This window comes from Bufo gargarizans, chromosome 4, assembly GCF_014858855.1.
Source record: "Bufo gargarizans isolate SCDJY-AF-19 chromosome 4, ASM1485885v1, whole genome shotgun sequence".
NCBI classification, from domain to species: domain Eukaryota; kingdom Metazoa; phylum Chordata; class Amphibia; order Anura; family Bufonidae; genus Bufo; species Bufo gargarizans.
The window spans coordinates 288438607-288460122 of record NC_058083.1 but is presented as its reverse complement, the minus strand read 5'-3'; the positions used below and the strand labels follow the sequence as shown (position 1 = coordinate 288460122).

The 21516-nt window shown below is 46.9% G+C and overlaps 1 protein-coding gene across 1 annotated transcript in view; it reads left to right on the top strand.

Moving 5' to 3' along the window:
• AK9 (adenylate kinase 9) overlaps positions 1-21516 on the top strand; it is a 156820-nt gene that overhangs the window by 90877 nt on the left and 44427 nt on the right. Inside the window, exons 22-23 of the mRNA XM_044290719.1 lie at positions 191-324; positions 20231-20443. Of these exons, the coding sequence (XP_044146654.1) occupies positions 191-324; positions 20231-20443 (347 nt within the window). The remainder of the gene's footprint in view (positions 1-190; positions 325-20230; positions 20444-21516) is intronic.

The following is a 21516-nucleotide window of genomic DNA, read 5'->3' as shown; positions in this document are numbered from 1 at the left end:
ATTAAACATACACTGCAAACATGTTGTGATTCCACCTTGGATGGTCAAATCAGGTGTAGGAGTTAAGGTGATCTTTGTGATACTTGGCTGGGTTTTGAATACAGTATATCATTACAGTCAGGCACACATAAACCTGTTTTCTGTATATAGTATATTTATTTTTGTTGAAATATTTATGGTTTTACTCTAGGGCCATTTCAGTATCAGGGATGGGAAATAACATCCCAGGACATAGATGAAGAAGCAGAAGACATACAAGCAGAGTTGGAAGCTGGTGAGGAAGAAGAGGAACACGAAGAAGAGGAGGGGGAAGAGGCCGAAGAAGTAAGTTACATAAATAAGCTTTTATCCAGGAGAAAATTTGTCTTTCCAATGCAACCTATTGGATGCTAAGGCACTCTCCACGAGGAAAAATGTATCCCAACTCACTTAGCATCCTGCTCTAAACTGATGAAGGGAATACCCATGAGACAGCTGTCTGCGGATGGGTGTCTTTTTCTTTTGGTAGAGATTCTGGTTTTGGCTTATATCCCAAGTCAAGGCCTGTTTAAAGGCCCAGACAGTGACTTATAGGATAGCCATCAAATAGGTCCTTGATAATCCTCCTTGATAAAGCTGAATATACAGTTGCAAGAAAAAGCATGTGAACCCTTTGGAATGATATGGATTTCTGCACAAATTGGTCTTAAAATGTGATCTGATCTTCATCTATGTCACAACAATACACAATCCCAGTCTGCTTAAACTAATAACACACAAATAATTTAATGTTACCAGGTTTTTATTGAACACACCATGTAAACATTTACAGTGCAGGTGGAAAAAGTATGTGAACCCCTAGACTAATGACATCTCCAAGAGCTAATTGGAGTGAGGTGTCAGCCAACTGGAATCAATGAGATGAGATTAGAGATGTTGGTTACAGCTGCCCTGCCCTATAAAAAACACACACCAGTTCTGGGTTTGCTTTTCGCAAGAAGCATTGCCTGATGTGAATGGTGCCTCGCACAAAAGAGCTCTCAGAAGACCTACGATTAAGAATTGTTGACTTGCATAATGCTTGAAAGGGTTATAAAAGTATCTCCAAAAGCCTTGCTGTTCATCAGTCCACGGTAAGACAAATTGTCTATAAATGGAGAAAGTTCAGCACTGCTGCTACTCTCCGTAGGAGTAGCCGTCCTGTAAAGATGAATGCAAGAGCACAGCGCAGACTGCTCAATGAGGTGAAGAAGAATCCTAGAGTGTCAGCTCTACAAAAGTCTCTGGCATATGCTAACATCCCTGTTAGCGAATCTACAATACGTAAAACACTAAACTAGAATGGATTTGATGGGAGGATGCCACAGAGGAAGCCACTGCTGTCCAAAAAAACATTGCTGCACGTTTACAGTTTGCACAAGAGCACCTGGATGTTCCACAGCAGTACTGGCAAAATATTCTGTGGACAGATGAATCTAAAGTTGAGTTGTTTGGAAGAAACACACAACACTATGTGTGGAGAAAAAGAGGCACAGCACACCAACATCAGAACCTCATCCCAACTGTGAAGTATGGTGGTGGGGGCATCATGGTTTGGGGCTGCTTTGCTGCGTCAGGGCCTGGACGGATTGCTATCATCAAAGGAAAAATGAATTCCCAAGTTTATCAAGACATTTTGCAGGAGAACTTAAAGTATAACTGTCATCTTATTATTTTTTTTTGAGTATTGGATTGTGGTGATTAATATCTCCTTGGTGGCCCTATTTCAACTTTTCACTGTGTATTCAATTACCCCTTAATTCCACATTTTTGTTCCCTGTACTGCCTATTTTTACCTGTGCTTAAAATCAGGTTTCTATGCAGGTCCTCCTCTGTGTTGAAGGACGGAAGCACGCAGCCTGCAAGGTCAGATTACAGACAGCCAGGGACTGTCAGTAAATGATTAAAGCCAGGTCCTCCCTAGCAGCTGATAACAATGCCTGGGCTGTGTGCACTTCTTCCTGTCCCTGCGCTTGGCAGATGCTCCCTCACTCAGCAGACTGGGACAATGCAGAGCCAAACTAGCGCAGACCAGGGAAGAGAGATCTGCCTTCTGCTCAGTGTATAAATGACAGCAACATGTGGTAAGAGGACCCCTTGTGCTGCAGGAGATTAACCCTTTAGGGGGGAGGGCTCTGGTTACTGACACTTTTGGGGGGCTATTGTTACTGGCTAGTGAGGGCAGGCGGGATTAGCCTCAGGGTGAGGGCAGTGGCGGCCATCTTAACTGAATAGTGAAATTGCAGTTTTATGCAGACTGGTTGCTAAGGGCTGAATCTTATTAAATATGGGGTAAGTCAGTCTAATAGTAACTGATTCTGGAATATCATGCAATTAGTAACTACATATATGAAAATTTTAATTAGGGTCTAAGTGTGACAGTTATCCTTTAAGGCCATCTGTCCACTAGCTGAACAGAAGATGGGTGTTGCAACAGGACAACGACCCAAAGTATAGAAGTAAATCAACAACAAAATGGCTTAAACAGAAGAAAATATGCCTTCTGGAGTCCTGACCTCAACCCGATTGAGAGGCTGTGGCATGACCTCAAGAAAGCGATTCAATACCAGACATCCCAAGAATATTGCTGAACTGAAACAGTTCTGTAAAGAGGAATGGTCAAGAATTACTCCTGACCGTTGTGCACGTCTGATCTGCAACTACAGGAAAAGTTTGGTTGAAGTTATTGCTGCCAAAGGAGGTTCAACCAGTTATTAAATCCAAGGGTTCACATACTTTTTCCACCTGCACTGTGAATGTTTACATGGTGTGTTCGATAAAAACATGGTAATATTTAATTCTTTGTGTGTTATTAGTTTAAGCAGACTGTGATTGTCTATTGTTGTGACTTAGATGAAGATCAGATCACATTATTTTTTTTTACTCGTTTTATTGAAGTTTAACAAGTAAGGCATGATACATCAGGACAAAGCAGGGGTAAATCCCACACAGGGGATACATTGACATCATAATATAACTCAAGAATCTTGCATCAGGTCTAAAGAGTAATCTTTTCTCGATAAGAAATAAGGAAACAGCGGGAGTATTGAGGCATTAATCTAGAGCCCGAAATCCACATATTATCATACAGCAGGCATATGGACGATATAGGCCACCGAATACATACATGCATTGTGCAATGTCAAAGGAGATGAGCACCACTCTCCCCATACCTTGTGAAACCTTTGTGGACATTTTCTGTGAATAAATTAAAAAAAATCCATAATCACAGCATGATTGACCAATGATTTCCATTGACCTAGTGTGGGTGCTCTGTCAGCCATCCACCTTAGAGCAATGGCTTTTCTAGCAAAGAATAAAGTCTCACTCAAGAGTACCCTGTGGTGATGTCCCCAGACCTCTTCATCTAATATCCCCAGAACACAAATTTTGGGGCATAATGGCACTGCAGTGGGAACCATAGTTGTCAGCACCTTTATTACTGCATTCCAGAAGCCTTTTAAGTACGTGCAATCCCACATGAGGTGCCAGAAGTCAGCACCATCCTGCGAGCACCTATGGCATCTATTGTGTGATATCCTGCCCATTTTGTGTAGTCTAGTGGGCGTTAGGTAACTTCTGTGCAGAATAAACAGCTGAATCAGTGTCATGGAACCATGAACCAGACGTACAACAAGAGATAAGTGGAAAATAAGAAGGTTTTATTGAAGAGCAAGCCGTAGCAAAGTCCGAACGGATGGCTAAACCGAAGCAGGGTCTTGCGGAGACAGAGGTCAGGAACCAGAAGGGTAGTCAGACGAAGCCAGGAACAGGAACCAACGGGGTAGTCAGACGAAGCCGGAATCAGGAACCAACGGGGTAGTCAGACGAAGCCGGAATCAGGAACCAACGGGGTAGTCAGACGAGGCCAGGATCAGGAACCAGAAGCAGCAGCAGTCTTGGAAGCATGTGAACACAGGAGGACCAAGCAAGGAACTGAAGCCACAGACCTCCTATATATATGAGCTAGGCATCCAGCTCCTCCCAGTGGGAAGGAGGAGCCGCAGGGTGGGAGGCTACAAGAAAACCCAGAAACCAAGATGGCCGCCAGCACATGTCAAACGAAGGGAACAGCAAGGAGGTAAGACCATGACAGTACCTCCCCCTCAAGGGCCCCTCCTCCGCGGAGTAAGGAACGGTTTCTGAGGGAAGCGTGCGTGGAAGGCTCGGAGCAAGACAGGAGCATGGACATCTGCGGAGGGAACCCAGGAACGCTCCTCTGGACCATAAGCACGCCAATGGACCAAAAACTGCACCCGGCCGCGGACCAGGCGTGAGTCCAGGATATTGCTCACCTCATACTCCTCACGATTGCCCACTTGGACCGGACGAGGCCGAGGAATCGAGGAAGTGAAACGATTACACACCAGTGGCTTCAACAGGGAGACATGAAACACGTTGGAGATCCGCATGCCAGGAGGAAGCGCAAGGGCATAGGCTACCGGGTTTACCCTGCGAAGCACTCGGAAGGGACCAACAAAGCGAGGCGCCAGCTTGGGAGTGGGCACTCGAAGGTTGAGGTTGCGGGTGGACAACCATACGCGGTCTCCGACCTGGTAGGAAGGAGCGGGCGCTCGTCTGCGATCAGCCTGGAGTTTCTGGCGCTGCGCAGAGACCTCAAGGGACCTCTGGATCTGTACCCAAGAAGCACGTAGGACGGAAAGGTGATCCTCCACAGCCGGAATATCCTGGGGAGAGAATACCTCCGGTAACACGGCAGGTTGGAACCCATAATTGGCCATGAAGGGAGACGTCCCAGAGGAAGAGTTCACCGCCGTGTTCCTGGCAAACTCAGCCCAAGGCAGGAGGTCAACCCAATTGTCTTGGTGATCGGAGACATAGCAACGAAGGAATTGCTCCAAGGCCTGATTGGATCGTTCTGCGGCCCCATTGGACTGAGGGTGGTAGGCCGAGGAGAAAGAGAGATGAATCCCCAACTGGGAGCAAAAGGCGCGCCAGAACCTGGACACAAACTGACTCCCCCGATCCGACACAATCTCCTTGGGCAAACCGTGCAACCGGAAGACCTCCCTGGCAAAAATCGAGGCCAACTCTTGTGCAGAGGGTAACTTCTTGAGAGGAACACAGTGGCACATTTTGGAAAACCGATCCACAATCATGAGAATGACCGTATGGCCTCGGGATGCAGGGAGGTCCACAATGAAATCCATCCCCAGGTGTGACCATGGACGCTCCCCAGTGGCTATGGGTTGCAAAAGGCCCAACGGAAGGTGCCGAGGGGACTTACTCTGGGCACAAACGGAGCATGCCGCTACATATGCGGCGATGTCGGAACGTAGAGAAGGCCACCAGAACAGACGTGAAACCGCCCAGGACAGCTGATTCTTTCCAGGGTGCCCCGCGGCCTTGGAGTTATGGTAGGTTCGCAACAACCGAGTGCGCAACTCCTCAGGCACAAAACATCTGCCGTTGGGTCTCCCAGAGGGAGCACCAGATTGAGCCGCCAAAATCTGCTCACCCAGAGGAGAAGTCAGGCTGGTGCGAATAGCGGCCAGGATCTGATTCGGGGGTATGACCGTAGTCGGAATCGACTCCTCCCCGGACAGCTCGGAGTACTGCCGTGATAAGGCATCCGCTCTGATGTTCTTGGAGCCGGGTAGGTAGGAGACCACGTAATTAAAACGTGACAAGAACAGAGCCCATCTGGCCTGACGTGGTGTCAATCTCTTGGCCTCAGAGAGGTAGGTCAGATTCTTGTGGTCCGTCAGGATGAGAACCGGAACCACCGAGCCCTCGAGCAAGTGCCTCCATTCTTTAAGGGCCTGCACGATGGCCAATAACTCCCTGTCACCAATCTGATAGTTGCACTCCGCGGAAGACAGTTTCCGGGAGTAAAACCCACAAGGAAGCAGAGGACCCTCTGGTGTTCTACGCTGAGACAGGAGGGCGCCTACTCCCGTCTCAGACGCGTCCACCTCGAGGACAAAAGGCAACCCAGGGTTGGGATGCGACAGAATCGGAGCCGACACAAAGGCGGACTTTAGAGCCTCAAAAGCTCGGATGGCCTCGAGCGGCCAGACCTGAGGATTACTGCCCTTCCTGGTCAGATCCGTGAGAGGCTTGGCTAGCATGGAAAAGTCCCTGATGAACTTCCGATAATAATTGGCGAAGCCCAAAAAGCGCTGCAGGGCACGAAGCCCACTGGGCTGGGGCCACTGTAAGACAGCCGAAACCTTCTCAGGATCCATGGAGAACCCCTCAGCGGAAATGATGTAACCTAAGAAGGTTACCTGGGATCGGTGAAATTCGCATTTCTCAAGCTTACCGAACAGCTTGTTCTCTCGTAAGCGTTGCAACACTCGTCTGACATCCAGAATGTGGGCCTCCATGGATGCAGAATATACCAAGATGTCATCCAAATAGACCACCACACACTGCTGCAACAGGTCACGGAAAACATCGTTGATGAATTCCTGGAAGACTGCGGGCGCATTGCACAACCCAAAGGGCATAACCAAGGATTCATAATGACCGGTCCTGGTGTTAAACGCGGTCTTCCACTCATCGCCCGGCTTGATCCTTACCAGGTTATATGCCGCCCTCAGGTCGAGTTTGGTAAAGACCGTGGCCCCTTTGAGGCGATCGAACAGCTCGGAAATCAAGGGTATCGGGTAAGCGTTCTTGATCGTGATGCGATTGAGACCCCTGTAATCGATGCAAGGCCTCAACTCGCCGCCCTTCTTTTTCACAAAGAAAAATCCAGCCCCTGCCGGGGACGAGGATTTGCGAATGTGTCCGCGTGAAAGCGCCTCCCTCACGTACTCCTCCATGGCCTCATTCTCCGCTACCGACAGTGGATAGACTTTGCCACGAGGAGGAACGGCACCAGATTGTAACTCTATGGCACAATCGTATGGGCGGTGCGGAGGTAGGGCAACCGCGCGCACCTTATCGAATACATCCCGGTACTCTTCGTATTCAGGAGGCAACAGAGAGTCCGAGGAAGTACACAGCAACTTGACAGGCCCATGGATGCAACTAGCCCCACACTGCGGTGACCACGAGAGGATCTCGACCGATCTCCAATCGAAAGTCGGATTATGCTTCTGGAGCCAGGGGTACCCCAAGACCACCGAGTAGTGTGGAGACGAAATAACCTGGAGACAGACCGACTCTCTGTGAACGGCACCAATGGCCATCCCCACTGGAAGGGTCTCATGAGTCACGTGTGGCGGCAGAAGGGGTCTGCCGTCTATCGCCTCAAGAGCCAGTGGGGAACCTCGAGGCTGCAGAGGAATGGAATTGGCGGCAACGAACACTCTATCAATGAACAAACCACCAGCACCAGAGTCCACCAACGCCTGGGTCGTCACCGAGCCCCCGACCCAGGAGAGGACAACCGTGATCAGTGGTTTGTCAACACGGGAAACCGGGGACGAGGAGACTCCACCCAAGATCTGCCCCCGACAGGACCTCAGGTGCGAGCGTTCTCCCGGACGGTTCGGACATGCCAACCGAAAATGCCCACCGAGACCACAGTACATGCATCGGCCCTCGCGTCTCCGGAGTACCCTCTCCCCCTCAGACAGGCGAGCAAACCCCCGCTGCATGGGTTCACCCCCAGACAAGTCATCCCCAGGAGGCGTGGGAGGAGAGGGAGGCACGGGTGGGACAGCAAACGTAGGCGCCAATCTGTTAGGAGACCTCCGCAGGCTCTCCTTAAAGGAAGGTCTCTCCCTGAGTCTGGTGTCAATCAAAATCAGGAAAGAAATAAGAGACTCGAGCTCCACTGGTAGGTCCTTAGCTGCAACCTCATCCTTCAAGGCATCCGAGAGACCATGAGAGAAAGCAGCGACCAGAGCCTCATTATTCCAGCCCACCTCTGCTGCCAGGGTACGAAACTCAATGGCGTATTCAGCTACGGATCGTGAACCCTGTCTGATGGACATAAGGAGCTTCGCAGCAGAGGCAGCACGAGCCGGCACATCGAATACCTTCCGAAGAGAAGCAACAAAACCGGAAAACTCGGCAACCACCGGATTGTTGTTCTCCCATAAAGGGCTGGCCCAGGCCAAGGCCTTGTCCGAGAGCAGCGAGATCAAGAAGCCCACCCTTGATCTCTCAGTAGGAAAGGCATGTGGCAGCAACTCGAAGTAAATGCCCACCTGGTTAAGGAAACCTCGGCACTGAGTTGGCTCTCCCCCAAAGCGCTGTGGAAGGGGGGCAGAACCGGTCATACCCTGAAACACCACAGGCGCAGCAACAGGTGTCAGGGTAGACTCTGGCGCAACAACCGGAGCGGCAGTAGGAGCGGGCCCAGGAGCGACAACCGACCCATCGGCAACGGAAGCTAAATGAGCCGTGCGTTCAAGCAGGGTTTGCAACGCCACAGCGAACCGACCCAACAGGTGATCCTGCTGATCAAGTCTGGCAACCAGCGTAGGTAGCGAGGGTGGCCCTGTACCGTCAGAATTCATGGCTTGGTCCTAATGTCATGGAACCATGAACCAGACGTACAACAAGAGATAAGTGGAAAATAAGAAGGTTTTATTGAAGAGCAAGCCGTAGCAAAGTCCGAACGGATGGCTAAACCGAAGCAGGGTCTTGCGGAGACAGAGGTCAGGAACCAGAAGGGTAGTCAGACGAAGCCAGGAACAGGAACCAACGGGGTAGTCAGACGAAGCCGGAATCAGGAACCAACGGGGTAGTCAGACGAAGCCGGAATCAGGAACCAACGGGGTAGTCAGACGAGGCCAGGATCAGGAACCAGAAGCAGCAGCAGTCTTGGAAGCATGTGAACACAGGAGGACCAAGCAAGGAACTGAAGCCACAGACCTCCTATATATATGAGCTAGGCATCCAGCTCCTCCCAGTGGGAAGGAGGAGCCGCAGGGTGGGAGGCTACAAGAAAACCCAGAAACCAAGATGGCCGCCAGCACATGTCAAACGAAGGGAACAGCAAGGAGGTAAGACCATGACAATCAGCCTGTTATTAATTGATGGAGCCTTACTGGAGCCATCAGGGCTTCATTCCAGTGTCACCACCAGACATCTGAGAAGCTCTGACAGACGTTCTTCTGAACCTCCTGCTTGAGGTTCCTTTTGTTTTGCTTTCGTTTTCTCATCTCGTTAGCCTCTCTCAGCTGTCATGTAGTTGCACTGATTGCATCCCTTTAAATCCCTTCCCATACTGCATCACTTTGCGGTTTATACAACTTCCTGGAGTGTGTGCATGCTGGATGCTACTACTGAGTCTTCTACAGATAAGTTTGTTCATTCATTTGTATTTTCCTGTTTGCTGGATCCTAGGTGACCCTGACTCCCTCCGTATTAAGTGTAGGGAGCGGTGGTCGTGTCCCCTCACTATTATAGGGTGTTCAGGTGTCATACAGTCGAGGAACGAGGATATGCAATCATCTACCATAGAGATTTTTGCATAGGCTGAGCAGTAAGGGAGAGAGCCAGGTCTGTTACAGGGCTTACCCTCTGGTTCCTTAGTTTTGAATCCAGTCAGTCGGATCTTCATTTTGTGTCTTCTAGTTTCTGTACACCTTCCGTGACATCCAGTCATCAGCCGTTAGAGAAAGTATTGAGTTCCTCCACCTTCCCTCAACAGCAAGAGGGTTCATCAGCATTCGGTTGTTGAGCATATGCGTATAAAGCACAGAGATAATACCTCTCAGACCCTGTGATCTTAGAACACCTATTAGGGGGTATTTTGAAATTTTCCGACCTCCTGCCCCGAATTGAACTGTTAACGCGTGCCTCAGTTGCAGATACCTAAAGAAAAAGTTGTGAGGTAGTTTCAAATTTCTCCTGCATCTGCAAAAAGGAGCATAGACTGCCCCCAACATATAGGTCTCTCAGGGTAAGAACCCCGTGGGCCTTCCACAGATTCACTCCCTCCAATTCTTTCAGATGGGCAAACATAGGGTTATCCCATATCGGTATATCATCCGGGAGATCCTTAAATGATTGAATCTTGGCAGCACTCCATACCTGGTGAGCCAATTTGTGTATAGGGAGCAAGAGCATAGGAACAGAATGTGATCCTTCCAGCACTGACCACAGGGAGGACATGCTTAAATATTCCCTGAGATAATGTTCCGCATTTGGCAATTCTGACGTTAGAATCCAGCGGGTTAAGAATTTCAGCTGACCAGCTAAATAGTATAGGAAGAAATCAGGCAGGTGTGCATGCATGCGCTAGGAGGTATAGCCCTTTGGGTAAGAGGATCATTTTGACCAGATTTAATCTCCCCATGGTTGATAATGGTAGGGTCTTCCATATTCTGAATTTATCGACGAACAGGGGTTCCAGGGGTGCTATATTTAATGAATACGCCAATTGTGGGTCCCTGGTGATCACAATTCCCCGATACTTGAAGTGGTCTACAACCAGCAAGTTACAGTATTTACGAGGGCCACGAATGTGTCCATAGGGGCAAAATTGCTGATTTCATCCAATTTATGTGCAAACCCGAGTATTCCCCGAACCTTTCTATAATGTCAATCGCTCTGGGGAGCGTGGTGTCAGGTTCATCCATAAAAAGAAGGAGATCATCCGCGTATAATCCAACCTTATCTGTTCTGTCTCCCATGCACACCCCTTTAAAGACCTGGTCCTGCCTGATTCTTAGGGCAAGATGTTATATCGCTATGGCGAACAAGAGCGGAGACAGGGGGCATCCTTGCCTAGTGCCTCTATGAAGTTTGAAGGACTCTGAGAGCGACCCGTTCACCAGTATATTAGCTTTGGGAATTTGGTATAGTATTTCCACCCACTTGACGAACTTAGGGCCAAATCCAAAACTCTGCAGCACTTCTATTAAGTACACCCACTCCACTGAATCAAAAGCTTTGGCTGTGTCCAGCGAAGCCAGGGCCCAGTGCTTATCCCTTGCCACACCTATCTGCGTGATGGCCTGCGCTCTCCTAATGTTATCAGATGTCGACCTACTTAGTATAAATCCTGACTGATCTTTATGCACTATAGTGGTGATTACCTTGTTTAATCTAGTAGCCAGTAGTCTTGTGAGTATTTTATAATCTAGGTTCAGGAGCGAGATCGGTCTATAAGACCCACACTCCAAAGGGTCTTTATCTGGCTTCAGGATCACCACTATAGTAGCATCATACATAGATTCTGGTAGCCGATGTCTTTGCTGAGAAGCTAAATATAGTTTAAGAAGTTCGGGCCCCAATGCATCAGCATATTTAGTGTACACTTCTACCAGAATTCCGTCCAGGCCTGGCGCCTTGCCCGCTGGCAGCTCCTTTATTGCCATTTGAATTTCGTCTAGTGAAATATCGGCCTCTAGTAAGTTCCTGTCCTCATCGCTAAGCTGGGGCTGTGCTACCTGCGCTAAATAAAGCCCTAACTCCTGAGTGGTGTATTGAGCCGCGGACTTATAGAGATCTTGGTAGAACCCCTTAAAGCATTCCAGTATATCGCCGACTGATTCTACCACTGCGCCCTCAGAGTTCTTTATTCTGATGACCGGAGGGGACATACTATTACTACGCACAATGTGAGCAAGTAATTTACCCGCCTGATTACCCGACTCAAAGGATTGCTGCTTTAAAAAGAATAATTTACGCTCACTCTTTTCCCTGAGATGCATCATATAAAGCCTTCCCTTAAGCATCCAGTCCTGCCTATTCACCTCAGAGGGACTAGACCTGAACGAGTTCTCTGCCTCCTTGCAATTAGCATGTAGTTCCAGTCCTTTGCGTGCCGAATCTCTTTTGATATAGGATATAGATGATTTGAGGCATCCCCTCAAGTAGGCTTTCAATGTCTCCTAGAGTAACAAATCGTCCGTCATCTTATCCTGCACTTCCAGAAATATCTGAAGCTGATCAGGAATTCTATCATTCGTGGTCATAAGAGACAACCAGAACGGATGAACACGCATTTTGACACTCTTTTTGATACCATTATAAAGTCTACGTTGAGCAAAAACCGGTGCATGGTCCGAGGGCCCTTTTGATCCAAACGTAATATCTGTGTATACTGCGGCACTGCCAAGAAGATAGTCAATTCTGGACAGTGCGCCCCTGGCTGGAGTGAAGCAGGAGTACTCCCTCTGAAGTGAATGCCGCAGTCTCCACACATCTAGCCATCCATTGTTCTTTAATCATTCTAGATAGGTTAGTGTCTTGCTGAGTGTATCCACCCTCTCTCCCCACTGAGCATCACTAAATTTAAATCCCCCATGCAAAGGAGTTTAGGATTGGGATATTGCGCAGTGAAGCTCATCACTACCTGGAATATGGCTATAGTGGCGGGGGGGGGGGGGATAATATATATTGACCACAACATGTGGAGCACAATTGATGAATGCATACACAAGAATATACTGCCCCTCAGGATCCACCACTGATTGCTGGACTTACCATCTAATGTTCTTGTGAACAAGTATAGCTACCCCTCTGGAGTGCGTTGATCCGAACGCATTTATAGACCACTGGACCCATGGCTTCTTGATTCTATTCCCTGTTTCTGGCATCAGGTGGGTTTCCTGCAGCCCCAAGATGTGGGGATTGTACTGTCGGAGATGAGAGAATACAGCAATCCTTTTCCTAGGGCTACCCAGTCCCCTTACATTCCAAGATACAACATTTAAATCTGCCCTTTGTATTTCATCAGCTTTTTCTCCAAACAGATCAACCCTCCATCCTCAGGCAAATAAGGACCCATTTCCTCAGACCTTCTCTTGCATACCCTCTGAGCTGCAATATTGTGATTAGTGTACCATGCCTTTAACAGAATAAACAGTATATAACTTAACTGTAGAGTGGCAAATAATTGAGTGAACCAGTAAATGATGACATCACTGCCATCCTGTACTATGGCTGAGTTACCGGAGACCTGCATAGTGCAATATGATGTTAAACCTATGCAGGTGTCTGCTCGGCCCCGTAACAATGGGATAATACTGCTTAATGCAGGCACATGTAATGATAATAGAAAGGAGAAAAGGGATAGAGGAGGGAGGAAGAAGGGATGAGGCAATGAGGGGGAGGATAAGAGAAAAGAAAGGGGTAATGGCATCTCCACCATCACATCAACGTGAAGTACTGCGAGCTCAATCACGTCTCCAGTATAAGATGAGGGAATTCCTCCCTAGTCCCGGACAATGATGTTAAAGTCAGCGGAACGCATCTAGCAGGCAAGTGTATTAGTGTAAACAGGATAATTGCGGCATCTGCGGTGGTAAAAGTATCAGCGAGGTCCTGGACGACTTGGCCTCTTGGAAATCCACTCTTCCGCCTCCTTAGGATCCACAAAGAAGACCGTCTTCTCTCCATCTATCACCCGAAGATGTGCCCGGATAGGCCATGGAGTATTGCAGGTTTAGATCACGGAGTCGACGCTTAACAGAGATGAAGGTGGCTCTTTTCTTTTGCAGCTCAGCTGAAAAATAGGGAAACAGTGATATATTCGCACTTTCATGTTTGATGTCACGCTTGTTCCTTGCTTGGCTCAGGATAAGATCCCTGTCTTTCCAATTAAGCATTCGCGCCAATAGGGGCCTTGGGGGAGCTCCTGGAGGGGGAGGTCTGGCGGGAACCCGGTGCGCTCTTTCAACGGTGTAGGCGCCAGAAAATGGCGCTTCAGGAAATTGTGCCTTGAACCAAAGTTACAGAAAAGTAGCCGGATCTGAGCCCTCCGTTCTCTCTGGCGGGAACCCGGTGCGCTCTTTCAACGGTGTAGGCGCCAGAAAATGGCGCTTCAGGAAATTGTGCCTTGAACCAAAGTTACAGAAAAGTAGCCGGATCTGAGCCCTCCGTTCTCTCTGGCGGGAACCCGGTGCGCTCTTTCAACGGTGTAGGCGCCAGAAAATGGCGCTTCAGGAAATTGTGCCTTGAACCAAAGTTACAGAAAAGTAGCCGGATCTGAGCCCTCTGTTCTCTCTGGTAGCCCCATGATCCGGACGTTGTTACGTCGGGCTCTGTTCTCAAGATCATCGCACTTTTGCTGCCATAAGCTCACAGACCTCTCCACATCATGCACATTCCTTGCAGATGGCCTAGTAAGATCTTCTAGAGCCGAGACCCTGTCTTCTGTATGACGCACACGCTCCCTGAGCTGCTGCACATCTTGCCTCGGCAGGCCCAAATCCACCTTCACTTCCTCTATTTTGCAGGTAAGCGATGTCTGGCAGGTGGAGATTGCTGTCAGGAGCTGATGAGAGACAGTTTTTAGGGTTACGTCTGGCTCCCCCGAGCCCTCCGCCTCTGTCTGCTGTGCTGCTTGACCTCGCGTAACCGCCGCTCGCAGTGTAGCAGGAGCGGCGGCGCCATTTTGGGCCTCTTGCCTCACGTATTCTTTAAGCTTTTCAGCCGCTGATTGCGCCATGCTGGGGCCCATCATCGACTTCCCAGGTCTTCTCCTCCTCTTCTGCACCTGCCACTCAATGTTCGGAGCGGCCAGTATGTCAGGATGTTGAAGGATTCAGTACGGGGTACGGAGCAGACTTCAAGTGCGTGCGCTCATGTCGGCCGTTAGCCACGCCCCCATCAGATCACATTTTATGACCAATTTGTGCAGAAATCCATATCATTCCAAAGGGTTCACATACTTTTTCTTGCAACTGTATGTTAAAACATTATTCACTTACAGTTCATTTACTCAAATTGTTCAGTCTTAAACCAGGAAGGCAGTAAAAAGATACACGTGAGTTAGTACGTAAACGCTATTGTGAACCACCAGTTAATCCGATTTCATTGTTCAATACTGTAATGGCGGGTTTTTTGTCCGAGGACATTACTTCAGATGCATGGTTAGGGAATCCTAAAGAAGTGTTCTCTGAACAAGATCTTCCCACCCAGTCATATACACCGAATATCAACGTTATGTTTAAAAATCTGACTAGAGTATACAAGAATCAGGTCAGATCGTGGTGGGAGATCCAAACTTTAGAGATCTACTTAAAAAATAAAATAGTCCCAAGAGGATTAAGAAATCCTGTTCTACCTAACATTAGGCTTAGATCGGAGTCTCTGATGAACAAATGGGAGAAGGAGTCAATTGAATCATCACTACGGTTGATGAGATTCCTTCTTGAGGAAGAAAAAGAACTACTGGTCAAAAATACAGCAGAGTTAAAAGAAACCATTGAGGCCGCAAAAAAGTTCGCTCCTCTACCAGATTTTTCGAAAAGGGAAACACTGTTACAGCAGTCAGTGGAGAGGTTCACTGGCTATCTGAAGGAAAGGAAGCACAACCAGTTTGTACGGGATAGTAAGGATTTTAGAGAAGGCAAGATCCTTGAGTTTGCTGGTCCACAGAAAGAGAAGAATACGAACGAGAGTGAAACAGATTTATCCTCCTCTGAACACGAAACAGATCCTGAACCGGGGTCTGGCTCAAACCCAAATAGACGTGGTAGAGGAAGAGGCAGAGGTAGGGGTAAAGGTAGAGGCGGCAGGGCTCGTGACGGCAGTGAGAGAGGACATCGAGGCGGTTTTTTAGGGACACCTTTGGGTTCCCTGGAACCGACCCAATTCACAAGCGATTATTCGCTCAGGAACAGAAGAGGCAAAATAAGAGGTGCAAATTAGTGGACACTTCACAAATCATTAACCTTTCTAAACGGACTTTGACTGTCGCGGAAATGACAGTCTTAAGTAAAGGTTTATCTTTTGTCCCTGAGTGTAAATTTAACCCTTTTACATGGGTGAAGGACATTAATTTATTTATCAGAAAACTGAAATGGAAAAAGTTTTTCTGCACCCATGATAAGGAGGAGTGTGATAAGCTGGGTATAGATAAAGATGACCTTCCTGATGTGAGATTGCTTGCTGATCTACTGATGGAAAGCGAGAGGAATCTAGGGGAAGGACCATTTACTGACCTGAAACCCATTTCAAGAAAGTTTCCTCCGCTACCCAACAATTCACCCCTTGATGTCTTTCTCACTGTCGTCACCGAACGTTTAAGATCATTATACGTTCAGAATCCATATCCCAAAAATTTGTCAGAGCAAGAACAGCTGGCATTGATGCAACTACAGCAAGATACCACTATTATCATCAAGCCCTCAGATAAGGGGGGCAATGTGGTCGTTTTAGATGTCAGCTGTTACGTTCAGATGTGCATGAGGATTCTTGATGATAAAACCTGCTATGCAAAATTGGATCACAATCCCCTTGAGGCCTACAAAGGAGAATTAGGCCAGATTCTCAGTAGGGCAAAATGGCGTAAGCTGATAAGTGCAAACGAGTTGGCATATCTTATGCCTGCCTGCCCGACACTACCGGCCTTCTATAGTCTACCTAAAATACATAAGGGGACTACACCCCTTAAAGGGAGGCCGATAGTGTCGGGTATTGGTAGCCTTACGGAAAAAATAAGTATTTATGTCGATCAAATTTTGAGACCCTTTGTGTCCAGTCTACCGTCCTTTGTGAGGGATTCAATGGACGTCCTCAGAAGACTTAATGACATCAGATGTGAAAAAGATACCCTACTTGCCAGCTTGGATGTGGAAGCGTTATACAGCTCCATCCCACACAAACAAGGCTGTGACGCAGCAAATGCGTTTTTACTGGAAAGGGGATCACAATATCGTGAACACAATGAATTTGTGATCACTTTGTTGAATTTTATTTTGCATCACAACATTTTCTTGTTTGACCGTTCCCTCTACCGCCAGCTCAGGGGGGTGGCGATGGGGAGCCCATGTGCTCCTACTTTTGCTAACCTCTACCTGGGCTGGTGGGAGAGGGAGGTTGTCTTTAACGAGGAAATGGAACAATGGACCTCATCCATACTATTATGGATGAGGTTCATTGATGATGTCTTCATTTTGTGGAGAGGCACGAAGGAGGGGTTTGTGAGTTTTGTTTCAAGACTAAATAACAACTCTCTTGGTTTGTTTTTTACATCAGAGATTGATGAAAAACGACTCACCTTTTTGGATCTTATGATTGAGATTGACCCTTCGGGTCATATTGCAACTAAGGTGTTCCGTAAACCGACGGCCACGAATGCCCTCTTGAGATGGGAGAGTGGACACCCCCAACCGCTCAAGAAGGGCATCCCAAAGGGACAATATCTCAGGATGAGACGTAATTGTTCCCAATGGTCTGACTTCAAGGCCTCGGCTGATGACCTTAAAGTACGGTTTACAGATAAAGGCTATCCTAAAGCAATTTTGAAGGAGGCGTATCAACATGCAGCAGCATGTAATAGAGAAGAACTGTTGCATCCGAGGAACAGAACATCTGATGAGCCACAGATACGAATTATTGGTACTTATGACACAGCAAGCAGGGAGATACGCAGGCTCCTCACTGAAAATTGGGATATTTTGAAAACTGACCCGGATGTTGGTCATTTGGTAGGCAGTAGCCCCATGATTACATACAGACGCGGGGGAAACATCAGGGACAAATTGGTTCATAGTGCCTTTACCAGTCCCAGAGATGTCACATGGCTGGGAACCAACAAGCCTAAGGGTACCTATCAGTGTGGGAGCTGCGTTGCCTGTAAAGCTATCTCTAAAAGTACAAAATTCAGGAGCTCCATCACAGGACACGAATATGCTATCAAGTCCTTTATCAATTGTAGAACAGTTGGAGTGGTGTATCTAGCTACCTGTATCTGTGGTATTCAATATACAGGCAAAACGAAACGCGAATTTAGGAGGCGTGTTGGTGAGCATCTCCTAAAAATTAAAAACTCAGGAGACACCCCGATAGCACAACATGTAGCCACCTGCCATCCCGGCAATCTGGATTGTTTTAAATTCCAAGGTATAGAACACGTTCGGCCACCACCGAGGGGAGGTGACATCGACACTTTGTTGCTCAAAAAAGAGGCACAGTGGACATTTGTTCTAAATACTGTGAAACCCAACGGCCTCAATGACACTATATCCTTTGCCTGTTTTATTGAGTAATCTCTAGTTGCGAATATCACTCTCTTAACATTTATTAAGGAGTGATATACTTGCCATTTTGTTATCCTTCATTATCCGATTAATATACTGTATCTGCTATACTGGATTATTCTGGTATTACTGTGTATACATTTCCTTTTCAGTAATGCTGTTATTCTATTGTAATTTGATATGGGAGAGGTGGGCTCATCCTCCTGAATTAATTATAATATTGAAGAGATTCATAATACTGGCCATGCATATTTGTATTATTGATGTCCTCTGGCGCTTATAAAACCAGAGCAATCTTTACAGAACAACCATATGTCCTCCTTTCTGCTTTAACAATGCAGTAGAAGCGAGAAGACATCAGTCATTGGCTTCTCCCCTCCCCTATGGATGACGCGGAGAGGTGGGTGGAGCTGCAGCTTCCACAGTCCTTTGCTGATGACGAGATGGGATGCGCGTCATCCGGCCGCGACGGGATAAACAATGCGCGGCCGGATGACGCGCTCTGCTCCGGATTGGGTATCGGTAATGTCGCCTCATAGATGGGAGGTGTCTCCTCCATTTAAACAAGCCCGTGCTACGCGCGGGTCACGGCCATATTGCCGAAGGCTCTCTGCTGCACGCACGCCATCAGTGGCGTCCAGCACTCTCTGTTAGAACACTTAGTTCATTAAGTGACCGTTATCCCCAGTGTAAGGGGAATGAAATCAATACGGTGACAGTGAATTTGATGTGTGACATAGGGCTATATGCATCACACCAACTGCATATAGTTCAATATCTAGTCAGATGATCTCTGAGGCCTCTTGCTGCTCTATAATGCACCCTGTGTGAGAGGGTGACATGCGGTGATAACAGAGGCTTCAGCTATTTGCTCCTGATGAACCAACCAACAGGTTGGATAAGAGAAACGCGTCGAGCAATCAAATGCTGTGATAACAACTACAGATTGACTTGCTGACTATAGAAGCCTACGGCCTGTTCCTATACCTTTATTGATTGGGATTTGGGCTATCCTAGTAGTGCTACTTGACACTGTGTGATGTGCAGAGTCTCTCCCACTGGAGACCTGTCACATTCACCCACTGTATAAATCAGGTGCCTATGTATGGAAGCCAACCATATACCCCAGAGCAATAAAGGAACACGCCGTATATTATTAACTCCTTACAATTTGGAGTTCTAGTGGTAGGGATGATTTTTAGGGATCAGCATCATCAGTCTGAGATATCCCATTTCACCCTACCAAGCCTAATGCGTTGCAGACAATTTTAATATATAATTTAATAAAGATAATTTTAACGTACTTTATTTAGGCAGTAAAAAGATACACGTGAGTTAGTACGTAAACGCTATTGTGAACCACCAGTTAATCCTCTTAAACCAGGAAGGATTTCAAGAACCCTGAGCCACTAAACACACAACTCCTGCAGCACTAATGTAACTAAGGTATCGCACACATACGATATTATCTAAAGGTCTCCAGTGGGTTTTCTCATTCCTTCCTTTTCTCCTATGATCGGAAGCTGTCGTGCAGTCAATGACCCTAGATTTCTGCTGCAACACCAATGCTGCATTTATATGGTTATGTTCCCCGTCCAGCAGCAGTTTAAGATTTATTCATTTTGTAAAAGAAATCACAGTTTGAGGGTTCTTTCAGTAAAGTATTCCCATTATTGGCAATTCCCTAATATCTCTTTGTTAGACTAAAGGGGTTGTCCAACCTTTTTTAAGGGATGGACGATCACTACCTGATCAGTGTGGATCCAGCACCCTGCATCACCGCCGATCAGCTGTTCTACATAGTTCAGTTGGTGCTGGACCTACAGAGCGCCATTAACATTGCAGTGTACAGCACTCATCACGGCAGTGCTGCTCCCATTGGAGTCAGTGGGAGCAGTGCTACAGTGACAAGCATAGTCCATTACAATGTGTAGTTCCAGCATCCAATTCTGGTGACTGATCTATACAGAACAGCTGATTGGTGGGGTGCAGGGTGCTAGATCCCTGCCAATTAGCTAGTGATGGACTATCCAGAGGATAGGCAATCACTTTAAAAGGCTGGCCAACACCTTTAATTGCCTCCTGAAGATGGTCTGCTGTATTCAGATACCTTTTTCCTGCTAATGCAAATGATTCTGCTAATGATATGTTAGACAATTGGTAATAATGTAGGTTATTAACATGTCATCTTATCTGTTCCTTAATTTGGCCGTATTGCTATATTACAACCCATACTAACAGTAGCTTAGGAGTATTGTATTCCTGACTTTTGTGTCGCTATGTCATCACTTTGTACTGCTGTAAAAGCCAAAATGAAACAAGGCCATTTTTATTTTTTTATTTTTTAGGATGAGGATGTTACACATGAAAAAAATAAACAATATGGAGACTCTAAACATTTCTGCCCAGTGGCTTTTAAAGATAAGCACATTCTTCACCCGGGACAAGTGGATTATGCAGCAATATACAGAGAGAAGATGTACTACTGCTCCAGTCCTGAAGCAAGGAAGACATTTCTTGAGAATCCTCAGTATTACGTTGCTCATGAAGAACCCTTACAAGTAATGTTCCCATATCTGTGCAAGAGTTACAATGAAACTTGGGAAGGGAACATTGTCGGATTTGTTGTCGTAACGTTTTTGGGGGACAGCAGTACAGTGAACTTATAGGATTAACACCATGGGATAATTACTGACATCGAATGCAAATGAGAAATACCAAAGCTGCCAAAAACAACTGATTAGGTAAACAACCCAGATCAGGGGACAGGAAACCTCTTGCACTTCAGCTGTTCTGAAACTACAACGCCCAGCATGCTCCATTCACTTTTATGGGAATTTTGAGAACAGATGAGCAAGTGTGCATGTTGGGAGTCATAGTTTCACAACATCTTTTGACTACTGTTGACTTATAATTTGGACAACAGTCTCTCAATGCGATGGTCTCTCCTCACATGCAGCATGCCATAGTTTAGCCAGCATTATCTTGACTCCAGGCGTTCCAGGATTATCACTTTAGCTTGATTTGTTGTACTGCTGTAATGTGATTTTGTTGCGTTAACATTTTAGGCTACTTTCACACCTGCGTTAGGTGCGGATCCGCCTTGTATCTGCACAGACGGATCTGCACCAATAATGCAAACGCTTGTATCTGTTCAGAACGGATCCGTTTGCATTACCATGGAAAAAATAAAAAGCAAACTGATCCGTTTTGACTTACACTGAAAGTCAATAGGGGACGGATCCGTTTTCAATTGTTGTTCAATTTCTTTTATTCGAGAGAGCCAAGAAAAGAACAATACATCAAGAGACATAAACAGCTCGATAACAAGTCGTAGCTGCGTACAAGTAAATGTATACAATCAGATGGTCATAGGTACAAAGAGTAATAAGATGCACAGGAGGGCGTATCCAGTGATCATTCCTTACAGTTAAGTGGCACAACATAGTCTGATTAGCAGATGCCTAGGAGTGAGCGCTCTGATGTATACACACACAAAGAAACAAATGACATAGACGAGGACATAAACAGAAAAACAGATGAGGGGGGAAGGGGAAGAGGAATCCTGACCAAAGACATAGAGAAACAAAAATCAGAAAAATAGATTTCAACTGGAGTGAGCCAGTCTATAAAA